Here is a 24,498-nt window from a genome sequence, read left to right as displayed (position 1 = left end):
TTGCCACATTTTCCCTACAGCAGAATATGGGATATAGCATTTGACACTAGATGCGACTAAGATAGCCCACAACGTAACTGACCACAATGAAGTACAGGTGTTCACAGTGCACAGAATTCCCTCTTTAAGCCCTCCCTCTTCTTCCTAACAAAAGTATTACGAGAAACTGTGAAATAGCCGAGCCCACTGGGTTTGTTTATTGAATTGTGTGAATTATTTTTAAAGTTTTTTTGTAAGTTTATTTTTCTATGATAAATATATTACTGCTTTAATGACAATACACTGTATTAGACAATGTCAACCTCCTGCCAGCTATCAAAATACGTCTCTGTTACAATTAGACTTCCTTATCCTTAGTAATTCCTTTGATCAGGGTGATGTTTTTGAAACTGCTACTACCTGTCCCTCCCCCTTTTCTTTTGGCTACTTCAGGCCCCTGGAGACACTGGGAGGTATGCAGTATGACCACGTTACTCTAATAAAAAGTCTTGCCAAAGGTTTTTATACTGTTTTTTGTTAATTACATTTACAGTTTTCTTTCACAGTCCTTCTAAAAACAGAATCCAATTACAAAGTGCATTTAAAATCTCTTTGTTTTACTTCTTCAGACAAATCTTTAGGAATTCAACATAAAACACACAGAGCAAGGAATACACACATGCTCAAAATTTTGAACAGTAGGACCAAAAATCTCTATATAAAGATATGGTTCACTGACAACAGCATGTCACTTGTGGCGTAGAATAATTCTGGCTCTGCAAACAATATATATATATATATATATTTTGCAAGATTTTCAGCTGTGCTGCATGTTAATAGATACTTTCTCTGCAGCTCAAGTTTCATCTGCTAATTAAACTTTTCTTTTGGATAGGTCTTAAATACCTCTTCCTCAAACTTGCTACGGGTACTACTGCATGCGATTTAACTCATGTAAACATGCAGCTGGAGGGAAAATGTAGACAGCATAAACATTTGTAGACTTTGGCTAACTGTAAGTATACCAGGTCAGAGAAGAGACAGAGGCATCATGACAGCTATTTCACTGAGGGCACAGTAAATAGCTTGGTAAAAACAATTTTACAAAACCACACACCTTGTGTAAAACACTAACGTCATTTTTAGAAGACCTAGTTTTAGGGAGCCTAATTGGGTCATTAGGAATGAAGCTTCTGGCTTCAGAGCTGATAGATCTGTAGCTAAATTTAACATTTCACTGTCCATAGATGTTTAAGGATTTATAAGCAAAGGCTTTCACAATTCTAAAATAGTTCATTCTTAAGACGTTAGAGGTAAGCACTTCAAAGAAAAAATACCTTAGAAGGAAGCTGTAGCTGTTTGGCATCCTCTTCCACCTGGATTTCTGTTCCTATTCCCATGCTTTCTTCAGCTGTGTTTCCTCCTGCCTGTACGTAGTTCTTTTGCCACTTCCCAGATTTTATCAGGACCCTGTTCACTGTGCATATAGCCGCCTCACGACAAAGTGCCATCAGGTCAGCACCTACATAACCTGGAGTCAGACGGGCTAAATGAAGAAAGTCAAAGGAGACTGGGAGCTTAAGTTTTCGACACAGTGTCTGAAGAATTCTGATGAAGAAGGGAAAAAAAGAACAGTAAAACAAAGATGCAACTGTGGCCTTTTCTTACTTTCATACAAAAACGAACAGCATTTATTTAAGGTGTCTTTCAGCTCACGTGAACTGAAGTAGGACAGTGGGAACAGTTTATACTCACCTAGAAAGTTACTAAACTGAAATCCACAAAACTATGCTATGCATTTCCTTTCAGCACTTAAATGAAAAACAACAGTATCAACCAGGTAATGTCATTTGAGTGGGTAAAGCTAGTTTTGGTGACTTTAAACATTATGGATTCTTTAAGCACTATCTTATGATTCAAAATTGATAGACTAGATGTCAGAGTCTAGCACGGACATGCACAGGTTATCCATTGAGATATTTAGCTGCCTTGTATTCCTACACAACCGTAGTCTGTATTCTGTCCCACCCCACTGCTTTATTTATTCAAAAACATCTACAACAGACTATTCTGTGAGAAGCAGATGAAATCAGACTGTGTGAGGAACTCTCATCCTTTCCTCCATCCTTCCAGTGGTGGGGATCAATACTGAAGGGCACAGGCAGACCCAGCAGATCAACACATGGCTCCAAGACTGGTGCCACCAACATAACTTTGGGTTCCTTGATCATGGGACAGTCTATAGGACACCAGGCCTAATGGTTCCTGTTGGGAAGCACCTTTCTCAGAGGGGGGAAAGGAATTTTGCTCAGGAGTTAGCAGGGCTGATTGACAGGGCTTTAAACTACATTTGAACAGGGAAAGGGACAAAACCAGGCCTGCCAGCGATAAGTTACCAGACTACACGCCAAAAATCGAGGGACTGCAAGCTAGCAAGACCTTTCAGTCTTGCCCCCCCACAAGGGGCTGGGTTCAATGAAGGACATCAGAAATATTTCTACACAAACGCACACAGCATGAGAAACAAGCAAGAGGAACTAGAAGTCTTGGCCCAGTTGCAGAGCTACAACATCACTGGCATAAGTAAAACATGGTGGGAAGAGGCACGTGACTGCTATGTTGCAATGGATGGTTACAGGCTGTTCAGAAGGGACAGCCTCTATATAACAGAGGCAATGGACTGCATGGAGCTTGCTGTCAGCAACAATGCAGTTGAGAGCCTCTAGGTAAGGATCAAGGGACAAGAATATAAAAAGAATGTAGTAGTGGGAGTCTACTATAGACCACCCAGCCAGGATGACGACACTGATGAATTATTCTTTAAGGAACTGAGAGAAGACAGCTGCCCTAGTCCTTATGGGGGACTTCAACCTGCCAGATGTCAACTGGGAATATCATATAGCTGAGACAATCAGGTCCAGGTGATTACTGAGGCACCTTGATGATAACTTCTTGGTACAGGTTGGTACAGTTGGCTCTCTACTAAGAGATACAACTAGGAAAGGTGCCTTCCTAGACCTGTTGCTCGTGAACAAGGAGGATCTTGTGGGCAAAGTGGCGATAGGTGGAGGCAAGGTTAGGTGACATGGGAGGACTACAGGGATGCTGCTTGCCTTTGTAGGCAGAGAATTTGTGTGGCCGAGGCTCAGTTAGAGTTGAAGCTAACCAGCAGTGTGGGGGACAATAAAAATGGCTTTTTAAAGTATGTTAATAGGAAAAGGAGGACCAGAGCAAACATTTGTCTGATACTTGATGAGGATGGTCACCTCCATATGTAGGCACAGCTACTAAGACAAAGAGTAGATGCATATTTAAATTCTACAATTTTCAGTGTGCGCTGTATGTATGTGTGTGCAGGCACAAAAAGGATTAAACACAATAAAGTACTTTTCCTTAAGTTGTTAATATACTTTTTTTTTTTTAATATATAAATATATAATAAAGAAGGTTAAACTTTATAACACGTACTTTTCTCTTGCTGCTTCATCTGGTATTCCTAAACAAATTTCTCGATCAAATCTCCCAGCTCGCCTCAGTGCAGGGTCCAAAGAGTCAGGTCTGTTAGTTGCTCCAATAACAAGGACCTGGGCAGTGGCAGCCAAATTATTCAAGTCTAAAGGAAGGAAGGAAGGAAGGAAGTTAATGCTCATAATCGCCTTCTCAACTTTACTCAGATATCTATGCTACTGTGTTTCTGGTAACAGTAATACTCAGAACAGCACATACAAAATAACCAACAGGCACACTAAGTTGATGCTCATCCTTATTTCTACTACCTTGAATAGATGTATTTCAAGCAGAAACATGCATTTCAAATAATATTTGACATATTTTCCATTAAAGTTTATTTACACAACAGAGAGGCTGTGAAAATGTAATGATATCCACTCAAATTTACTAGAAGCTTTCCCCTCCTACCCCACAGAAGTAAGCTGTGCCAAAACATGAAAAATGATTACCACTGTCTCCACAAAATTAATTAGGAGTCACTATGGAATGAAAGAATATAGTGAGACTGATAACTAGAAAGTTTAGCTTAGTACAGAAGTTCCTGCAACTGACCGTCCATACAAGTTAGGAGCTGGGCAACAATTCTCCGCTCCATGTCCTTCGATGCAACTTCTCTTTTTGGAGTGATCGCATCAATCTCGTCAATGAAAAGGACACATGGTGCATTGGACTAGGAACAAGAAATATTAATAATTACCAAATTACGTTGACATATTGTATTTTGAGAGGGAAATAATTTTTCAGATTTTGTTTTATAACTGTTACTCTGAGACTTCTGCATGCACTGGACAATCAACCTCTCCCAGAATAATTTTGTTGTTATTTACTATCTGGAGAGCTGTCAGATTATGAAACTGCTGAACTGAGGCTGTGAAATAGCTAAGGCAAAGGAATTCAAAATGTCCTATATACTGATTAAAAATTAAATGTATCTCTATGTTCCTTCATGTTTTCCACGATTATTATTCTATTGTCACTGCTTACTTGTTTAAGTACAAAAACAAAAATCAGACAAAAAAGGGTCTCTTTTGTGTATTTTTTTTTTAATGATATTAGATCTGTGGAAGTTCAGGAGCTAATATTAATGATGCTCATGATGAAACAAAGAGCTAGAGGTGGTGAAGAAAAACTTAACGCCTGTCAACTTCAAGAATACTACAGTGGTGGACCATGTTCAGAGTAAAAATCAGCAGTGAGCAATGCTAACAATTGTTCTGACGTTCCAAACACTTCACACTGATAAAAAGCCAACACTAATATAAAATAATAATTAGTGTAACTAACAGAATAGTGTTTAACTGACATAAGATTATTAATACCATCAAAAAAGAACTTGCGATGCAAAGGAATACTTAAGGAAAACACTAGAATCATCATCAAAAAAAGTCTAAGCTCCCACACAAAGACAGTATTTTAAATCCCAGCTGTTCTATCAGGCACCAACTGCGCCATCTAGTTGTCATTCAGTTTTTCCTTCACCCGATAGAGGAATAAAAAATACAACTAAACCATGCAGATTCCACAGTACGTGCATAAGGTACAGTTGAACCGTCTTTTTTTTCTCCTGCACAAAATTTTAGTACAAAAACCAAGTGGAAAGGCCACTTAAAGGCAAGGGACTATAACAAAGGCAACGGTTTTCATTTTTTAAAATGTATTACATACAACATACTTGTTCAAAAATAACTTACAGCAACCACCATACATACAAAAGGTATTTAAATCTAAATACTCACTTATTTAATTTTATTCAACACAACATCTTATCAAGGCTTTCTAAAAAATTAAAATGTAGTAGAAACCTGAAACACAATAATCTAACAGCTTCAAAATTAATTATTTTTCCCTGTTTAGCATTCTTTCATACATACTTTAACCATCAACAAACAGTTGTGGGGGAGGATAGAATGAAGAAATAAAGTTGAAAAACCAGAATATTCTCAGAGATCAGAAACAGAAAACCATCCTCATGAAACAAGAAATTAACCCCGTTATCAAAAAGAAAATCCACATTTATTTCAGTTAAAATTACCTCAACCTGTCTGCTTTTCTTTGCTTCTTAACAAGTCTGAAAGTTGCATCAATATCTTATTACAAGGGTGGCTAATCACTATCAATCTGTATGTCTGTCAAGCAGCAGCTTAGTTCTCCTGTGTTTCTAATGCTGATATTAAGACAGAACAAGCCCTCAAATGGCTTTTGACATTGGAACAGGATTTTACTCTTACTCTTTGATATTTGTTCCAATTTCTTTCTTTATTCCTAAAGGCCCAAAGTCTTAAATGCAAAACCAGACAAAAATAACAAAAAAGCACCCTTGTAACAAAAAGGCACAGTAAACTGCCCTTACATCTTTTTAATTTTTATAAATCATTCCTACGAGCTCCAAGTAGGTAAGTAATTTATGTTGCTCCCACTACTTTGATATGATGAACTATCTTTTGTCAAGATTTTAGAACAGTAATCTTTGTGTTCTGTGACGGCATGACATTTAGTACAATAGAATTCTGGTCACAGCAAGGGAGACACTATGACTTGTGTGCAGCAATATAAAGATTTAGTCACTAATAATTCACTCAAATTCAAACCACAGCAATGAAGCGTGAATCTTTACAAAGAAAAGGACAAACAATTCAGTATTATTTCTCATGGGTGTCTCACCACAGCCTGCTCGAACAATTCTCTCAGTTTCTGCTCAGATTCTCCTGACACTCCAGACACCATTTCTGTTGCTGCCACTTTCAACATCGGGAGCTCAAGTTCCTGAAAGAAACAAGGAACATTGTATGATATATCCAGAGGTTAGGAATGCTGGCTGTCCTAGAGGACAAATATTTTCCAATATAATATCTTTTATACTTGAAGATTTTGTAATCAAAAGTAAATCTGAAAGTTCTCTTAAAAAAAGATGAGTAGTATCCTTTTAACAACAGGTCTAATACATTTTGCCAAATGAACAGAAATGAATATAAAGGCCAGGTTTCCTTGATTCATTTAGAGATAGTTTTGCACCTTAGTCCTTAATCCAGTACTTCACAACACATATATTTCAGTTTATCCTTCATCTCCTTTGAGAAAATTTTCTATTTTCATCTATAACTAAAAATTGCTTATCAGTATGGGTGAGTTCCCACCAGGTTTCGTTCCCTTAGTCTTACTCTAGAAGTGTATGAGCAGGATAATACAATTAAATACTTGCAAAAGTCACATTCAAGTTTTTCTCCTACTAAAAATAACTGAATAAACCTGTAGCATTGATAGACTAATGCTCACATTAGTGCCTACTTCAAGCTCTTTGAGCTACGTATAAGAGAAATCCAGACTTAACACAGCTGCCAGGCCCCACACGGGGCCTTCAGGAGATATTTTGCCCTAAACAACACTATACACAATTATGGAAATTAATATAGCAGTATCTTTCCTAACAAAATGATTTAAGAAGTAATAATTACATTTATCTCATACTTGAAAATATATTACTTGTCATGTTCCTTCCCCCAGATATCTACCAGAACACAAATGCTCACTGAAGTATTCTGTAACACAGATTCATTCAGTTGGCATGATTTCACAGTAAGGTATTAAAAAGGAAAATAAGCAAACCTTTTGAATCAAAGCATTTGAAATATAATGATAGAAGGGCCTAACCAACATTGACCTAATAAACATCAGTGTTTTCAAAGGTTAAAGCTGCACTACAAACATTTGTAGTTTTATATGCAAGTACCTCAATCTAAGGTTATAATCTAGGAAATTTAAGAAAAAAGAGCATAAGAAAAAAGAGCATTAAATACACCATGAAAAAAAATACAGCCTTGGTTAACACTGAGTAGAACCAAATAGCCCTAAGATTTATATCCATGACAGGCACAGAGCAGTACAGCAACTTCACCACTCACTGAGTTTTACACCAATACTGTCACATGGTCTCAAATCATCAGCTTGACAACAACCAGTTCTGGAGTTGAAAGCTTACTATTTTAGTAAATAGTAAATAGGGATGTCACCCAATAGAATTAATGTAATAACTCATAAAAGATGATACAGACCAGACTCAAAATGTTATGGTAATTTTAACCAGAAGTATATTCCACTTGCAGCCTTTTCAGTACCCATGCCTATATTGCAGTCCTGAGAATGCCTCAACACAATTAAGTCAAACATAAAACCCTGTCACTACATCCCTTCTTCATATGAGGTTCTATCAAGTACAGATTCAGATAGAATTTAAACAAAAGAAGTAAAAATGAACATAGTTTAGTCTAAAATAGGAAGCAGAAAAAAAAGAGATAAAGAGGAAAAAATGGAGGAGGATTATTTCTTTTCTGTCTAAATATAATTAAGAAACTAAATCTGGAGCTAACTCACCCCAGCAATAGCCTGTGCAAGTAGTGTCTTTCCACATCCTGGTGGTCCATGTAGGAGAAAACCCCGAGGTGGAACCACACCTAAGTGGTTATAGACTTCGGGATGACGAACATGGATCAGCATCTTGCATATTTCCTGTTAAGGGTAACAGAGACCTCAATTTAAATGACAAAAATTAGTATTATAAATTGTTAATAGTATAGGCAAGCCAAAACAAAAAGAGGTTCTATTTATTAATACAATTTCAGTGACTGCTTTCAGAAAGATTTATCACAGGGAAAACAAACAAACAAACAAAAAACAAAATAACAACCTTTGTTGCTATTGGTAAAAGTAACTATTCTCAGGGCCACAAGTGAATTTTGATAGACTTCCTGTTTGTCATTTTACACGTGGCATTTTATTCAGTGTATTTTGTCCCACAATCTACATGCTAACTAACCTTCAAAGTTTCATCATTGCCTCCTATATCCTCAAACTTCACTGAAGGATGGTAAAGCTCTGGTCCCTTACTTGTAACTGTTAAGGAGGAAAAATAAGTTAATATAAATTTAGACATAGCATAATGGTACTTGCCAATACCAAACAAGAAAGAATTCAACCTAAACAATTAGCTAAATACACAGAGCAGTATTATTTTTGGTAGCAGACACAGGAGTGGAATATTTTTTAGTGCAATAAAAGATTAAATTTCTTAAACACTTCTTTGCACTTCAGAATAGTAGTAGTACACTAGTAATTGATTCCGTGGTCACATACCATCTCTCTCTTTAGAGAGGCATGCCAAAGATAACTTCTTACCTTTCCCTTTAAGTAAAATGGAATTAATTTCTCCATCTACATCTGGAACTTCTTCTTTTTTTCTTTTTGCTCTCTTACCCTTTGTCTTCTTTTTTTCACTCTCCAAGACAGAAAATTCTGTTGACTTCTAGTGTATAAATCAGAATTGTATAGACAAAACCTTCAGAGTCAGTGAATTCTTGCAAATGCTTAACAGAACAAAACACCAGAGCATCTACAATACTTAATAACTATTTTATGTAGATTTATTTAGATTTTGCCTTCTGGATTCCAGCCTCCTCCCCCCCCCCTTTTTTAAAACAAAATACCAGCCACTTTTTTGCTAAGAGTACATATTTGTAACCAAATTAAAACAAAATAAAAAAAAAAAAACAGACACCAATCAAAATTAGACACAAGTCATTTGTGTACCGCTCTGTATATGAATAAAATTGCATCAACATATTTACTCCACTGGAAATAATTCTTACTACCAGCAAGTCAGCTGTAAGAATACCATTATGCAGTGCTGACCTAAGTTAGCTGTGTGTAACAAAAGAGCTAATACAGGACAGAAGAAAAACGATGTCCAATGACAATTTTTTTTTTATTTAGAATACAGTACTGATGATATTCTAGTTTGAAGATCTCACTTTTATTCCATTCTCTGTGTAAGAGGATGCAATAAAGGATAAAGGGATAGTTTGTTAAATCTGCCTATTCAGTAAACATTTTGCATTATTCAGAAAGTATCTGTAAATATTGCACTTCTTTCACTTAAAAACTAAACTAAACTAAAATATAAATAAAGCATCCTCGCAAAAAGTCTGGTCAGCCAAACAACATAAGCATTATTTCGCATAAATAAGTTTAAAGGTTTCAATAGCTAAACACATTTTTTTCCAAAAAAAAACCAACAACACACAAAGTGGGCATGTGTCTGGATGGGGGGATAGCACTTATTTTTAAATAGTTTATAAACCAAGCCTTTCAATTTCCCTTGCCCCCATCCATCCAAAAAAAAAATCAGCTTTCCCCAGGTTCACTGAGACTTAACCACTAAGGGAGACTACAAGCTATGGCTACAACAAGCTATGTGTTTGTTGATTAGTTAGGCTGGTCACTGGCAAATAATAAATGACAGCTAAGTTCCACTTACCTTTCTCTCACTAGGGGCAACTACTCTGGGGTCGCCCTGCTACTGAGCACTACATTTTCCCCCCCAAAAAAATGTACAAGAAAGACTTTTTAACTTTCAGACAAACACGCTTGAAATTCACCAGAAGGTTCAAAAATCACTTCTGATAGGGCAGAACAATGGGCTAAGCCTTGTCATCTTCAAAAATCAAGTTAAAAGTTAGTACACTACTGGGCTTAGGCCAATCTTTCTATTTAACATTTTTGCTGTATTTAATATAGCATGCATATCTGTAATAATGAATATAATAAAACAGCCTTCAAAAGCCAGTTAAATTACATAGGAAAGGATATTCATACTTGCTACCTAAAACACATTGTTTGAAAAACACAATACCTCAGAAATCAATTTCTCCTCATCTCCTTCTGCATCCTCAGAAAGGTCAATGAAAAAGTCTTTTCCACATGGAGTTTTATCGATGAACCAGCCACCTTCAGAGATCCGTGTTTCAGCCCAAGATCCTGATGAAAGGGTGCTTCTTTGAGGTGCTGTTTGCGCAGAAGAGGTTTCCACTGGTTCATTTTTTGGAGTGGCTGGAACAGAATCAGGATTTCCTTTCTTGTATAACGTCAGCAGGGAATTGTTCATATGATTTGTAGACTGCAAATTCAGGCGTTTTAAAAGAAAATGTACAGTTTATAACTTGGGTTATTTATGTAAAGAGACCAATGAAAAATATTTCATAAACATCAGTTATGAAAATACAACCTCACTGGAAAAAGTAATCACGTATCTTCCATCCCACTCTTCTGCATATCAAATAACTGCACACAAAACTGCATCTGCTGGTTCAATAGGCAACAGCCTTTAGGATTTACCCTAAAATGACCCCTGTTAACTGACAGTTATCATTTCAGTAATAGTCAGATGTGTCAGTTCCTTCAGTCACTCCATTCAATTGCTAGCCCAGTCTTTTGGGTATCCTGCATTCTTTCCTCAAGAGTGATTCCCCACCACAGGTTCTTCCTCTTATGCCAGAAATATCCACCTTTCAGATATACTACAGATTCTCAGCTGGAATGGCAACTCTGTCTGTAACTCATCTGCATCTCCACTTTTAAACTTTTCAAGTGCATTGCAATTTTACAATACACAATCACTTGTTACACAAATACAAGCAATCGTAATAAAATACAGCTTACTAGATCTTCGGGATCATCATCATCATCATAATCATCAGAGTTATCTGTGGCACTTCCCGCAGTCCTTTAGATGTAAGGGAGACAAAAACTATTAATGTATCACAAAACTGCAAGTGAAACACACACAAAACAGAACAAATGCAATTTCCGCAACATGGTTCCTCACAACTATGCAATGTGGCATAAAACTGGAAACAAACTCCCAACTGGCATGCTCTAAACTTATTGCTACAAAGAGTTTTAAAAGAGTTTTAAAAGGCTGCAATGAGTTGGATTAACTTGACAACCTGGCTAAAAGACAGTCATACAAAAAAGTGATGTTGGACCAACTTGATTCAGCTCACCATGAAACCACATAATCATCAATGTTGGCACAACAAGGGAAGCAGTAGCAAAGCACGGCTGAACTATACTAAATCCTTCTGATTACGATGTCTTAATTTCCCATGAGATTCTTGATATCTATCACAGGTTAGAAACCAGAATGGTCCGTGAGACTGCACATAGCTTTAGGAGTTAAGAAGTCTTAATGCCAACCTCATACCTAGTGGTGACTTTCTCTGAACAGCCTGTCCTGTAGTCTTATCCATCACATTTAGGTAATACCCATCACACCCAAGAAAGATTAAGAACAAAATGAAGGAATTGAACCATTTGCAGGACTGTAGCCTTATATGGAATACCACCATGGAAACCAAAAGGATATCCACTAACTCAGGGCTCTGCATTCACCACAGCAGAGAAATTACAATCTACTCTTAAATATCTGCTTGTCTTAATTGAAAAAAAAAAAGAATGTTTCACTTAACTACAGGTAAATCCTGAGGAAGACAAGTGTATGGAAAATCAAGGATATGCCAGTAAATTTAGAACTACCAAAACTTAATAATATGAAGACAGAAAGATTTAAAGAAATGTTAAATAGTAATGGCATTCCTGAAGTCAGCTAATGGTACAAATTCTTCTTACTCATTTTGCTCTTCTCCGTGTCTTGCTTTTTTTGCCACATGTTCAGCTTCTAAAATGGATAAGTCTTCATGTTCTTTTTCATTACTGATTATTGCAAACACTGAAGAAAAAGTTCAAATGTTAACAGAACAGCCAAAGTATAATCAAAGAATTTGGCATCTTGGAACTACCTTTACCAGTACTAACGGAACTACCTTTTTCAACTTGTATTCTAAAAGCATTTCTTTTTCTTCGTCCATATTCAGCACTGAAAAAAAAACACAAAACAAAACACAAATTAGCAGGTTACACCAAGTGCTCTTCTCCCAACATATTGTTATTCTCAGTGAAAAAAATGCATTGTAAGTTGATACTCAAGCTTTAACATAAGTTCTTATAAAGAACCAACTTGAAAACATGATTGATTTTTCTTAAGCCTAGAATACCTCTCTATACCTGGGATGGAAAAACGCTGAAATCTACTCATCTCTAAAGGGATGTTTAGTAAACATTATTAACGTCCTCTCTGCAGTTATGGAGAAGCAGCAATGTACAAATGGATTCTATTGCACAACGACAATACCGATTTTCTTATTTTAATTCAAACAAGAACATATGGACACAAGAGTATGGTCTAGAAAGTACAGTCCAGTAAGGAACAACTGCAGTAAAGAATTAACAAGCCAATATGAGAAAATCCGATTCAATGAGCACCCTTACCTCCAAACAAACATCATCAACCTTTCACTTTCAGTTACTGAGAAAACATTTTCATAGAATCATAGAATATCCCGAGTTGGAAGGGATCCACAAGGATAATTGAGTCCAAATCCTGGCACCACACAGGTCAACACAAAAATTCAGACCATGTGCACAGTCCAAACGCTTCTTAAACTCTGACAGGCTTGGTTGCTTTTATGCAACAGATGACAGAGGAAAAACAAAACATAACCCCGAGACCCATAAAAATCCACAGCAAAAGTTTGGGAACCTTTTCTCTAACAATGCACAAAAAAATAGATTGTGAAAACATAAATGAATATACTTCTCTCCATTCCTTTACTCTCACATTCATCAACGATCTGCGGAAACACAACCTTTCTACCCACAAAGAAAGCCTTCAAATAAGCGAGGTAGACTGTCCTCCTAAGCAACTGAGCAAGATCTAGTGTCTTACTGAATCCTGTTATCCACCCCATCTACCTGCATCCAAGTGTTATTTTCTATCATGTTTTAAACTCATCACTTTTATAAGGAACTAAATGCTGTAATGTATCTGCAGCTGTTTAACAACAGCAACAATTAGCAACTAGATCTCACAGTACTGATGCGATCATAAAAGATAAAGTAGTAGATCTATCAGCAGAGGAAAACACTGGAGTAGAAACCCTCTTATTGCTTCAATTAACCTCAACAACCAGTAAAGAATGTAACAAAATTAAAATGTTGACAATATGCAAATATAAATACGTGTAAATATAAAATAACAAAATGATATATTCCATATATAACAAAATAATGTATTCCATATTCTGAATGTGGAATATAAGGATACAAATCTTTGCTCACCTGTACGTTTTCTGCAAATCAGATGCTAGAATCCCAATGTCAACATACTGGCCACATCTACTACTTGCAAGGTACTAAAATGAAAAATTTTAAGAAGCAAATAAAATCTTTGTCAATAACTTCATCAGAATAGCTGGATCAAATATGCCTGTTTTAAATTCATACTATAAAACATACATGTATTCAACAATAAAATTTAAATATGCCCGTTTCAAACTCAACATCCTGTTTGCGTTTGTGAACTTGAGGAATGTGGGCCTGGCAAAGAGTAAAGTCAGGACCCTGAACTTCTGAAGAGTGAACTTCCAGCTGTTTAAAGACCTAGTGGATGAGAGATCCCCTGAAACTCCGTCCTTAGGAACAAAGAAGTTAACAGAGCTGGCAACTTTGCAGAGGACAAGAGCTCTCTCTTTCCCCTGTGTAAGAATGAGAGCAGGGAAGGCAGGAGAGTGGCATGGCTGTGCACGGATCTGCTGGGCAAAATGAGGACCAGGAGAAAAGGAAGCACACAGGCAGTGGGAGCAGGGACACGTGGCCTGGGAAGAGCACAGGGATGCTGTCCGGGTGTGCAAGGATGGGGCCAGGAAAGCCAAGGCACAGCTGGAATTGGGCTTGGCAAGGGATGCAAAGAATAACAAGAACGGTTTCTAGAGGTGCATTGGTCAGAAAAAAAAAGGCCAAGGAGAATGAATTTCCTTCTGTAATGGAAACTGCATCAGTTGACAAGGGAAGACCGACTGATGCCATCTATCTGGATATCTGTAAGGCCTTTGACATGAACCGTGTGACATCCTGGAGAGATGGATTTGAAGGGTGGGCCGTTTGGTGGATTAGGAACTGTCCGGATGGCTGCACCCAGGGAGCGGTGGGCCATGGCTCCGTGTCCAGGCGGACACCAGTGATGAGCGGTGTTCCTCAGGGGCCTGTATCAGGACCAGTGCCGTTCACTGCCGTTAGCAATGACACAGACAGGGCTGCGCGCACCCCCAGCAGATGCCCACCGCCGAGAAGGACGCGGACCTGTCGGAGCAGGTCCCGAAGAGGGCCACGAAGAAGACCAGAGGGCTGCTCTCCTGTAAAGTCAGGCTGAGGGAGCTGGGGCTGTTCAGCCTGCAGAAGAGCGGTGCCCGCCGCACGCCTTTCCGAAGGCAAGCGCTGCCATTTTGCAACCCAGCGCGTGTCTCCCTCGGGCGATTCGCCTCACGCTCGGGCAGGGAGGGGGGCAGAGAGAGAACCGCACGGCCGCCAGGGCCGGACCCTTGGGCCGGCTGCTCTCCGTTACAGCACCGGGAGAGAAGGCAGGGAAGGAGGGAGGGAGGAGGTGCGGGCCTGCCTCAGCCGCTCGGAGCCCGGGCCTGTCCCCGCCGCCCCCCAGCGCCCCGCACCTGCTTCACGCGCTGCTTCAGCCGCGGATCCGCCGCCCGGGGCCGCACCCGGACCCGCATGGCCGCCGCCCGCCGCCGGCCCCGTTCCCGCTGCCCCGTGAGAGAAGGCGGCCGCGGGGCCTCGACGTCCCGGCATGCTGCGCGGCGCCACCGGCGGGGCGGGGCGGGCGGCGGGCGGCGGCCGGGCCGCGATGGAGTCGGTGGTGTTCATCTTCTCCCTCATCGACTGCTGCGCGCTCATCTTCCTCGCCGTCTACTTCGTATCCTCACCGGCCGGGCTCGGGGCTGCGGCTGGGGCCGGGCGGGCCGGGCACGGGCCCGGTGGTGGTGGGCGGGGGGCTGCCAGGGCCAGGGCCGGGAGCCCGCGGGTCCTGCCTGGGGGTGCAGCCTCTGCCTGGCGTTGCCGTGAGGGTGGCCGAGAGCCCGGAGCTCCCCGTTCTGCTGCCCCGGGGCCGGGTGGGCGCAGCCCGGCGTGGGGAGGAAATGGTTTGTGCCCGGCCGGGAGCGGTGGTGGGTGCCCGGCTCTGCTGGGGGGCTGGGAAAGGTGCTGGAAGCGTGTTTCACGCCCACCACACAGGCCTAAAAACTGCTGCCCTGCTCCGTAGTTATCGACGGTAGCTCGCTGGTTGAGGTGGGAGATGGTAGGTAGGGCTTGCGGAGTTCCTAAAGCAGGATTTCTGTGATATGCTTACAAAAGCATCTGCAGCCTTAGCTGGCTGGTGTTGTTAGGACATAACGGTGCTGGTGTATCCATGTATTTGTCCTTGATTAAAAGGGAATCTGCTCTCATGCTCAAATGGCAACCAATTTACCTGGTTGTCCTAACAGAAAAAAGTATGGAAGCACTTGAAAGAGTTTCATCTTAGATGGACAGGTTACTTGTTAAAATTGAAACCCTTCACCTACTGTTTAAGAAGAAAAATCACATGCTTTCCTTTTTCTTGAAGAAAAGGAACATGAGCTTTACAGATTACAACATGACAATGTGCACGTGCTACATGTTAAGCATTTTTTGATAAGACTCTCTGAAACCTTTGTGTTTCAGGTGCTGAAAGTTCATTTGATAACAACATTAGCCTCTTGTTTCGTAGCAAAATGTGGAATAACCCAATGCTACTCTAAATGTAAAATAAGGAGATCTGGTTCTTGAAGCTGCAGCAACCAGCTTTAGTGTGAGAGTTTTAAAAGTGCATTAACTTTTTCCTCCTTTTAAGTTTTTGCTCCAAGCACTGTGGTAATGATTGTGATACCAAAAATATTGAGTTTGCCTTCCTGGTCTGTTTTTAGGGTTGAACTGAACTTTAGCACTTGTGCAACAGTTGCCACTGGAAAAAGTACCATAAAATCATTTAGCCTGATAATAAAATATGGCTTGTCTTTCCACCTACAGTAGGACTGAGTAGTGACTAATTGAAATATGCCTTTGGCAGATTTGTACAAGACAGAAGAGTGCTCACCCCAACATACTGGATGAAAATAAAGCTTAGAATATTTTGACTTATTATGCAATTTTTTCCTTATCGTGAACTTCAGATAATTACACTATCAGATTTGGAATGTGACTACATTAACGCGAGATCTTGCTGCTCAAAACTCAATAAAGTAAATTATTATTCTTTGCATTTAATGGGTTTAAAAAACAAACAAGAAGCAACAACAACAAAACAATCCATCATATCAGCATCACAAATAACGGGAGTTTAATGTATATCTGAAGAGCATGGATTGGCAATACTTATTCAAAACATTTATCTTTTACCTCAGTCTGCTTGTTTTGTTTTTTTTTTCTTTGGGGGGGGGGGTTCCTGTCTTCCAGAAAATTAGCCACAAAAGGCTGCTCTGCTGATCCTTGGTACTCTGAGATGGGCTGCTTCTCTGAATTTGTGGGACTGAAACTTAATTCTTCCCAGAGCTCTAAAGTTTTCCTTCTTGTATGTGTGCCATTAAGTAGCGATGTCTAGTCATGGCTGAACTCAGATCTTTCCAGCAACTTTCCCTGATACTTGTATATAATTCTTAACACCTTGAACAGTAGAGAATTTTGCTATGAACTTTAGGAAGAGTTCAATTTTAATCAAATCTGCTTGAAGCTGTTCTTAAATCCGTGTGACCTACCCATATGGGTGTTCACTTTGATTTAAAGGTATTTTCTTAATGTAAGAGAGAACACTACAGGATGCCCTCAAGCCAAAAATGTCCCATTGGGGTGACCCAGTTTACCAATTTTAATATTGATCAACTTTCTTATCCATATCAAGTCTGAGGGGGTTTATATGTTCTGTGTCTGTGCAGACTTATGTGCTTCTTATGTGTTTCTTTCATTCCTACATCAAATGTTCTCTGCAGTGACTTCAAATGTTCACTGTATTCTTTCTTAACTCGCTCTCTTAAGTGCTTGTGTAATATAGCTGTGTTTAAACAGTGATGTTTTTCTTTCTGGAAATTGCTGTGTTAAACACAGTACCTCTGTTTTAATACCTTAGGGCATGATTTCAGGCTTACTCGTTTGCAATCTGTCTGAAGGTATTAATTTCCCCGCATTGTGATGAAATCCCATGCATCTGTGAATTTTGTCAGTTTGATGTGATTAGAATCAGATGATAACTCCATATAGATGTTTTTTTTAGAAAGAAATTTTGTATTTATCCATATAACCTTTTTTTTTTTTTCTCCTTCCCTTTTTACAGTGGGTCATCCCTGAGGTGATTGGCCATGCTGTTGTGACTGTATTAATGCTTATTTCATTGCACTGGTTCATCTTTCTCCTTAATTTGCCAATAGCAACATGGAATATATATCGGTAAGTGTGAAGGATTCTGTGTGCTTTTCATTCCATGTTGCTAGTTTAGCTTGAAGTGTAGTATGAAGATAATATGTCATACTGAGATGTTTCAGTTGTGTTCTTCAGTTCCTAACAGTCTTCTAGTTAACAAAGCTCTCCTCTCCTTTCAATTAAAATTAGAAGAAACCCAGCGGAGTAAATGATATAAAGCTTTTGGCCTTTCCTTGCATTCTAATGCCCAGGAATCTTGATTTGAGAGTCATTCCTGAGTTCGTAAGAAATAATGGTATGTTAGTTGGGATTATGAGGTAGTGCTGCAGGCACAGTCGGTAATGTTTTTCATTCTGTGCCTACGTGCCTGATAGGGTTACCAGCACAAATGCATTTAGATCAGCCTGAGTGATGTTGTAAAACCATCAGACTGTGGTGTTATCCCAAATACCTTCCTTTGTGTGCAGTCCTGTTTCTCCCCCTCGCGTGTTTGGACCCCCTTTGGGTCCACCATCTTGCCTGTTTATTTTTGGAAAGGTTTGAAGGTTGGAAAGGTTTCCAGACTTTTCATGTTACGATACCTGTCAGTGTTCCTGGTCTTTTCACCCTGGGCTGTCTACCACTTTGAAATGGTTTGTTTTCCACTAGAGGTTTGCATGCGGTAACACTGGGACTGTTGGTTCAAACTAATCATTGTACTGCAGGCAGTTAAAAGACCAAAAGTTTAAGCCATAAAAAGGTAGCTACAATTCTTTTTTCTCTGTACCTTGTTAACACTAACTATTTGCAGGGATGAGTTGTTTAAATGCAAGAGGTTTCATAGCTCATGAAAGAGGAGATCCCTTTTTTGCTATTCTGATTGGTCTTCAGCAAAATAACTATGTACTTACGTCTTTTGTTTTCTACAAAACTTCTAGTAAAGCCTTCAAATGTTTCTCAGTTGGAGAAACATGAGACAGTGTAACTTTCATAGTTAATGCCTGCATATTGCCTGGATGCACAGGTGGGGATAGTTTTGTTTGGCCACCTGTATATACAAATGTGTGTTTGTGCAACACAGTTGCACAAAATGAGTGCTGTTCCCTTTGGTAGCTGGTGAGTGTAGTATTAGTATTTGATGTTTCTTTTTTGGGTAGACTGTTTCTACACAGACATTGAGGGGAGGAGGGGGGAGAGAGATATAGAATGTATTTTCTTTGAAATTTTGAGGATTTCTTACACTAGTTTCCCCTTTTGTTTCCTTCTAATACGTTAAAGCAACATAATTTAACATTCTGTTAATATTTAAAGCAGCCACTTGCTTTCTCTTCTCAGCCTGGTCAGAAGGAATTTTAAAAGCTATTGATTTCTGTTTCCACGCTTCGGGCAGTAAGCTCTGAATGTTGTTTTGAACTGACAGCTCTCATTTTGTATTTATCATTTGGAATACCCTAAAATCCTGATGTTTCTTCAAATTTGGGTGTGCAATGCATGTAAGAAACGAATATGACAGTACAGTACTTTTCCTGTGCTGCCACAAGAAGTCAAAAAGTTAAGGCTGTATTGCTAATCCTGCCTCATTTCTGAGGATCATGGACTTTCACCCGTATCAGTAGCCTGGAGTATCCCATTCATGGTGAAGGAGCTGGAAGTTGGCAAAAGCAAGTATGTTTAGTATTATAAAGGGAATCTGATGATGTGGGATAGAACTTATATTTGACCCAGTCATTTAATGGACACAGGGTACAGCAGTCAGAAAAATAGTGGATTGTAAAGTAGTTTGAATGAAGTGTCAATGACTAAATTACAATCAAGTGGGAACAGATTGTGTAATCCTGTTACTGAGAGCTGCAAACTGCCAGCATCAGGTAGTGTGTTTGAATTGTCTTCATATGTCACAGTATTTCAAGAAATAATTTCTGGAGTGAATTTCTGCAACAGGTGTAAGCGCAAGGTGCTGTACCTGGGTCATGGCAGTCCCAGACATGAATGAGTACAGGCTGGGTGAAGAACTCATTGAGAGCAGTCCTGCAGAGAAGGACTTGGGGGTTTTGGTGGACAAAAAGCTTGCCATGAGCCAGCAGTGCAAGCTTGCACCCTAGAAGGCCAACTGCGTCCTGGGCTGCATCAACAGGGGAGTGGGCAGCAGGGTGAGGGAAGTGATTGTGCCCCTCTGCTCTACCCTTGTGAGGCCCCACTTGGAGTGCTGCATCCAGGTCTGCCCACCCAGCACAAGATGGATGTGGACCTGTTGGAGCAGGTCCTGAGGAGGGCCATGAAGATGATCAGAGGGCTGGAGCAGCTCTCCTATGAAGAAAGGCTGAGAGGTCTGGGGGTGTTCAGCCTGAAGAAGAGGAGGCTCCAGGGAGACCTTATTGCAGCTTTTAAATACTTAAAGGAGGCTTATAAAAAAGATGGAGAGTAACTTTTTACATGGGCAGATAGTGATAGGACAAGGGGGAATGGTTTAAAACTAAAAGAGGAGAGATTTAGATGTTAGGAGGAAATTCTTCACTGAGAGGGTGGTGAGGCACTGGCCCATGTTGCCCAGAGAGGTTGTGGATGTCCCATCCCTGGAGATGTTCAAGGCCAAGTTGGACGATGCCCTGGTCAATCTGATCTAGTGGGTGGCATCCTGCTGACTTGTGTTTGTCAGCATCTAGCATCATTGTTTCTATAACAACAGTTCCTTGGATGTGTAACATAAACTATACTAGATTGTGGGCCTCTTGGGGAAAAAATAACTCCCAAGTTCTCTAAGCTTTAATTAATTTGTGTCATTTAAGTGTCACTGCTCTTAAAACACAAATTGAATAAATACTATCTTTATGGTACTCATATCCTAGAGATGTAAGAAAACTGTGCACTATGTATCTTATTTCTAGGGTCAATTGATACAGGAAACTTGTATACTTCCTTTTATTCCAATAACATGCATTAAATTTCCATTAAAATGGAAATTGGTGTTAAAATTCTAACAACAGATCAATCACATAAAGCTTCAAATTTAGAAGAGACTTTGAAACTGTAATTATTTCATGAGCTATTCTTAATGGTGCATAATTGTCTTTGTTATTAGTTAAATACATATCAGTACTTTCTACTATTCCCATGAAAATAAGAGAAATACTGTGGATTTATTTATTTCTGCCTCTGTAGAACCTCTCTTCCCCTCCTATTGCTCCTGTTACTGCAGTGAATGTTGCAAGATGTGGGGGGGTGCTTTTTCTTTTCCTTGGTGACATTCTTCAAGTATATAAAGAAAATCGGTTCTGAGACCTTGCTTTTGCTCCAGGTCTATGACTAGGAGTTAAATTGCTGTGTAGAAAAGAGCATTTTTTCCAGGAAGGTGGAAACTGTATGAGATTTAAGTGAAAAAATACTAATAATACTGTTCTAGACTGGGCTCAGCTGGAGTGACAACTTCAAGTGCTTGCATTTGCTCTCTCGAGAAAGGCGTGTGACAAATGACCATGCTGTTGCTTGAATTTTCATAAGACACAGACATTTACTGTGCTGGTTTTATTCTTTTGCTTACATTTCACTTTTGTTTCACTCAGTTTCTGTTCTTATGTGGGTTTAGACAACCAGTACTTAAGTTCTTCAGTTCTGCCCAGTCTTTCAACCTGTCAGCCGTAGGAAGGCTGTGGATTTGCTGTGATAACACAGGATAGTTTTGCAAAAAGTGGAAATAATACACAGATCCTTTGTCTTATCCCATCTCCTTTTGACCATTGGAGTTTGTGATTATCTATATAATTTTTTGTAATGAAAACACTAATTCTTTTTTTTTTTTTTTTGATCTCTTTCATTTAATTTAATACATCTTTCCAGCATGGGTAGAGGTTTTGTTCTCAATGCTGAGTAATCACAAACAACAATTAAAATGATCTGGAATTGGCTTTTAACTGGAAATTCTCCCATTTGTACCTGGGAAGCTGGGCTAACAGTTTTAATACTACTTGACCTCTGCTTCATTGTGGATTGTAGTGGCAGAGATGTGTACAATATCCTGAGACTGAAATAGATTTCAAAAAAAGCTCCCTTATATTTAACTGGGAAACAATGCTTTAGATGAAAGTCACTTCTGTGCAAATCCTTCTTCTCCCCTCTTCCTGACACTCCTTAATGTTTTGATGATTATACTTTTTTTTTTTTTTTCCTTAAACTGTCAGGTTCATTATGGTGCCAAGTGGAAACATGGGGGTATTTGATCCCACAGAGATCCATAACCGAGGACAACTGAAATCGCACATGAAGGAAGCCATGATTAAACTAGGCTTTCATCTGCTCTGTTTCTTCATGTACCTGTACAGGTTAGTTTCAAAAATTGGTCCCAAGGAACAAAGCAATTGTCTGCGAGCTCTTTTTATTTTCCCCTATTCTGCTCATGCTGGTATTCATAATTCTTATCTTTTTCTGCTAAGCTTCAGTAATGTATTTTGACAGCCCACTGCATGCTTATTATATGGTTTTATGCTTTCTGATCAAACGTTTGAAAACTCAGACTAATACTTGATCAAAACTACTATAAAAAATACGAAGTTACATGATTTTTAGCACCTAGAGTAAGCAGCCTGTATAGATAAGTTAATCTAAGTTTATTTCACAAGATCTGTTTTAGAAAATAAAGTGGTCTGGTTCAGTTACAACCTGCTGAGTTCTGTGGTGGGGATACTTACTACATGGTAGAAGGGCTATTGTTCTTCTACTGCAATATTACTTCTGTAGTCCTTGTCTTCATAAATAAAGCAAGTAGCACAGCTGCCTTGACTATTTCAGAATCAAGTGCAATTTGCTACTGAAAGTGATAGCTGTTCCTACTTGCATATGCTTCAGTAATACACTGGATCTCATGTTTTCTGTTTTGTCACAGTATGATTCTGGCTCTGATAAACGATTGAGAAGTTGAAAAAGAACCATTAGCTGCCAAATTGGGTCATCGCTCCAGTGACTGGTTGCGGAGCCACAGACACCTGAATATACCTAGACCAGTGTCGTCATGCAGTATATTTTTCCTTTTTGAACAAGAAATATTTTTCTGTATTTTTAACATAAAGTATTTTCAAAAGACATCAGAGTTGTGTAGCAGTTGTTTTTGTTCCTTCTTAAAACCCAAATGGCTGTAGCTGCTGCTTTTGTAAAGTGAAATCCTTGCTTACAGAACCGATCTTATGGGAATGAAAAGATGAGAGGGAAACTCATTTCAACAACTTAGGCTGACAATAGTACTAGTTCTAGAACAAATTTAAGAGCAGTTTTAATGCCTGTTTCTTACCAAAAGTGTCAGGATATGCCTCTGGCAGTCAAGCTGTCCAATTAGCCTGGTTTGAAGCTGTCCTTGGAACATAGATTTCAAAGTGGAACACTAGCACAGCTTGCATCTTTGTGTTGTTTTGTTCTCAGCTAAAAAGCAATGGAATAAAAGTTGTGCTTTTTCTCATTTTCCATTCTCTCTCTCCCCCCTACCCCAACCTGTATAACGTCTAGTGTTTGGTAGGATTAAGGTCACTGTGACACTTGTAAGAGCAGAAAAACATGTTGCTGCAGATAAATGTAATACTTGTAAAGCAAGTAATACTTGTTTTTTTTCCCTTCAACTTCTGTTTTGTCATTGAAATACATCACAGACCTCCACCTAGAGTAAACATCAGGGTTGGAGTCAGTAATGGAACGAAAGACTATCTGCAGTCACTACTCCATGAACCTGCATTAATCATATCCAGTGAGGTGAATCAAGAATATGTCTACTTAAGAGAGGTGGTCTGTTAAACCATAACCCAGATATCCCTACATTTCTGATGTAATTCTGCTTCAAAGGCACCAAGAACTTTAAGTTTTTTGTGCAGCTCTTATATCACTGCTAAATACACAAACCTGAGTTTGTACTCACTATCCAGCAACTTCTTTTTTATATAAGCATAAAAACAGATTTTCTGAAACAACTGTATCAAGTGAAATATTTAAAAAAAATCCAAACCCGTAATTAAAGTCCTAAGAAGGAAGAACTCAGAGTTTAAGAACTTGTCATGCTTTACTGTATGGCTATACTTAACGTATTGTATTGGTCTTAACATGGTACATGTGTGCAGCAGCTTGTTTTTGTGAGCAGGTGGTAAAAAGACAGCACTGATGCTTGATTGCTGTAGCTATTGTGCACTCAATATTTGTTCTAGGATAAGTTTGGTCTTGAATTCATGATAGATGGAGTCCAAATTCAGCTGTTATAAAGACCAAAAACTACTGAAAAGTATGCTCGTTAGAAAATAGCTACCACAGCTGCATGCAAGTGACTACCTGACACTATGCAAAGTAAAAGTGTAGCAAACATTGCCTTGTAAAGCTTTACTCCAGACAGGGTGGGAGGGGGGATAACATGTATTTTAATTCAGATGCCTGACCTAAGGGATGTTCCCTCCTCAAGAATGAATTACTAACCACAACAGAACAAGAAGTACAGCTATATATGCTGTCAAATATTAAGCAAAGTGTACTTTTAGATGAATACAGGTTTTCCATAAAAATGGATTTTTTTTAAAATAAATTCTCTGTTCATTCATCTCTAACATTTTTTCTAATTGTTGTAAAAACCTCAGAAGCAGATTCTAGAGACCACAATTCTGCTGAGTCACTACACTGCTAATTTTTAGCCCGCCTTGCTGTATAAGTCATGTTCTGCCTTACCAGTGATCTTCACAGAGCTCAGAGTCAACAACAGGAAAAACATAATTGCTAAAAAAACTTGACCTATAGAGATTCTAATTTTTGAGCAAGGTTAAGCTCTTTTCCACACTCACAGTCTAGAGCCTAGTTAGCTTGCTGCAGTGTCAGTACTTTAACAGTTTACAGTGATTTGATAGCTGTTGT

At 39.1% G+C, this 24,498-nt stretch overlaps 2 protein-coding genes across 2 annotated transcripts in view; one reads left to right on the top strand and one right to left on the bottom strand.

The window, feature by feature from the left end:
• Positions 1–15,032, bottom strand: part of NVL (nuclear VCP like) — a 37,244-nt gene extending 22,212 nt beyond the window's left edge. The window contains exons 1-13 of the mRNA XM_035321335.1: positions 14,880–15,032; positions 13,495–13,568; positions 12,141–12,193; positions 11,947–12,046; positions 10,978–11,041; positions 10,172–10,435; positions 8,659–8,785; positions 8,300–8,376; positions 7,858–7,992; positions 6,151–6,252; positions 4,042–4,159; positions 3,448–3,592; positions 1,317–1,587 (exon numbers count right to left, since the gene is read on the bottom strand). Of these exons, the coding sequence (XP_035177226.1) occupies positions 1,317–1,587; positions 3,448–3,592; positions 4,042–4,159; positions 6,151–6,252; positions 7,858–7,992; positions 8,300–8,376; positions 8,659–8,785; positions 10,172–10,435; positions 10,978–11,041; positions 11,947–12,046; positions 12,141–12,193; positions 13,495–13,568; positions 14,880–14,939 (1,590 nt within the window). The 5' untranslated portion in view covers positions 14,940–15,032. The remainder of the gene's footprint in view (positions 1–1,316; positions 1,588–3,447; positions 3,593–4,041; positions 4,160–6,150; positions 6,253–7,857; positions 7,993–8,299; positions 8,377–8,658; positions 8,786–10,171; positions 10,436–10,977; positions 11,042–11,946; positions 12,047–12,140; positions 12,194–13,494; positions 13,569–14,879) is intronic.
• On the top strand, positions 15,005–23,198 carry CNIH4 (cornichon family AMPA receptor auxiliary protein 4). The gene is made up of 5 exons (XM_035321340.1): positions 15,005–15,139; positions 16,413–16,481; positions 17,567–17,679; positions 21,807–21,947; positions 22,508–23,198. The coding sequence occupies exons 1-5, from the start codon at positions 15,014–15,016 to the stop codon at positions 22,533–22,535; spliced, it is 477 nt and encodes a 158-aa protein (XP_035177231.1). The 5' UTR covers positions 15,005–15,013; the 3' UTR covers positions 22,536–23,198.
• Positions 23,199–24,498: the final 1,300 nt, after the last annotated feature.

Source organism: Oxyura jamaicensis, chromosome 3 (assembly GCF_011077185.1).
Source record: "Oxyura jamaicensis isolate SHBP4307 breed ruddy duck chromosome 3, BPBGC_Ojam_1.0, whole genome shotgun sequence".
In the NCBI taxonomy this organism is placed as follows: Eukaryota; Metazoa; Chordata; class Aves; order Anseriformes; family Anatidae; genus Oxyura; species Oxyura jamaicensis.
Note: the sequence above shows the minus strand (reverse complement) of the source record. Positions and strands in the feature narration are given on the sequence as shown.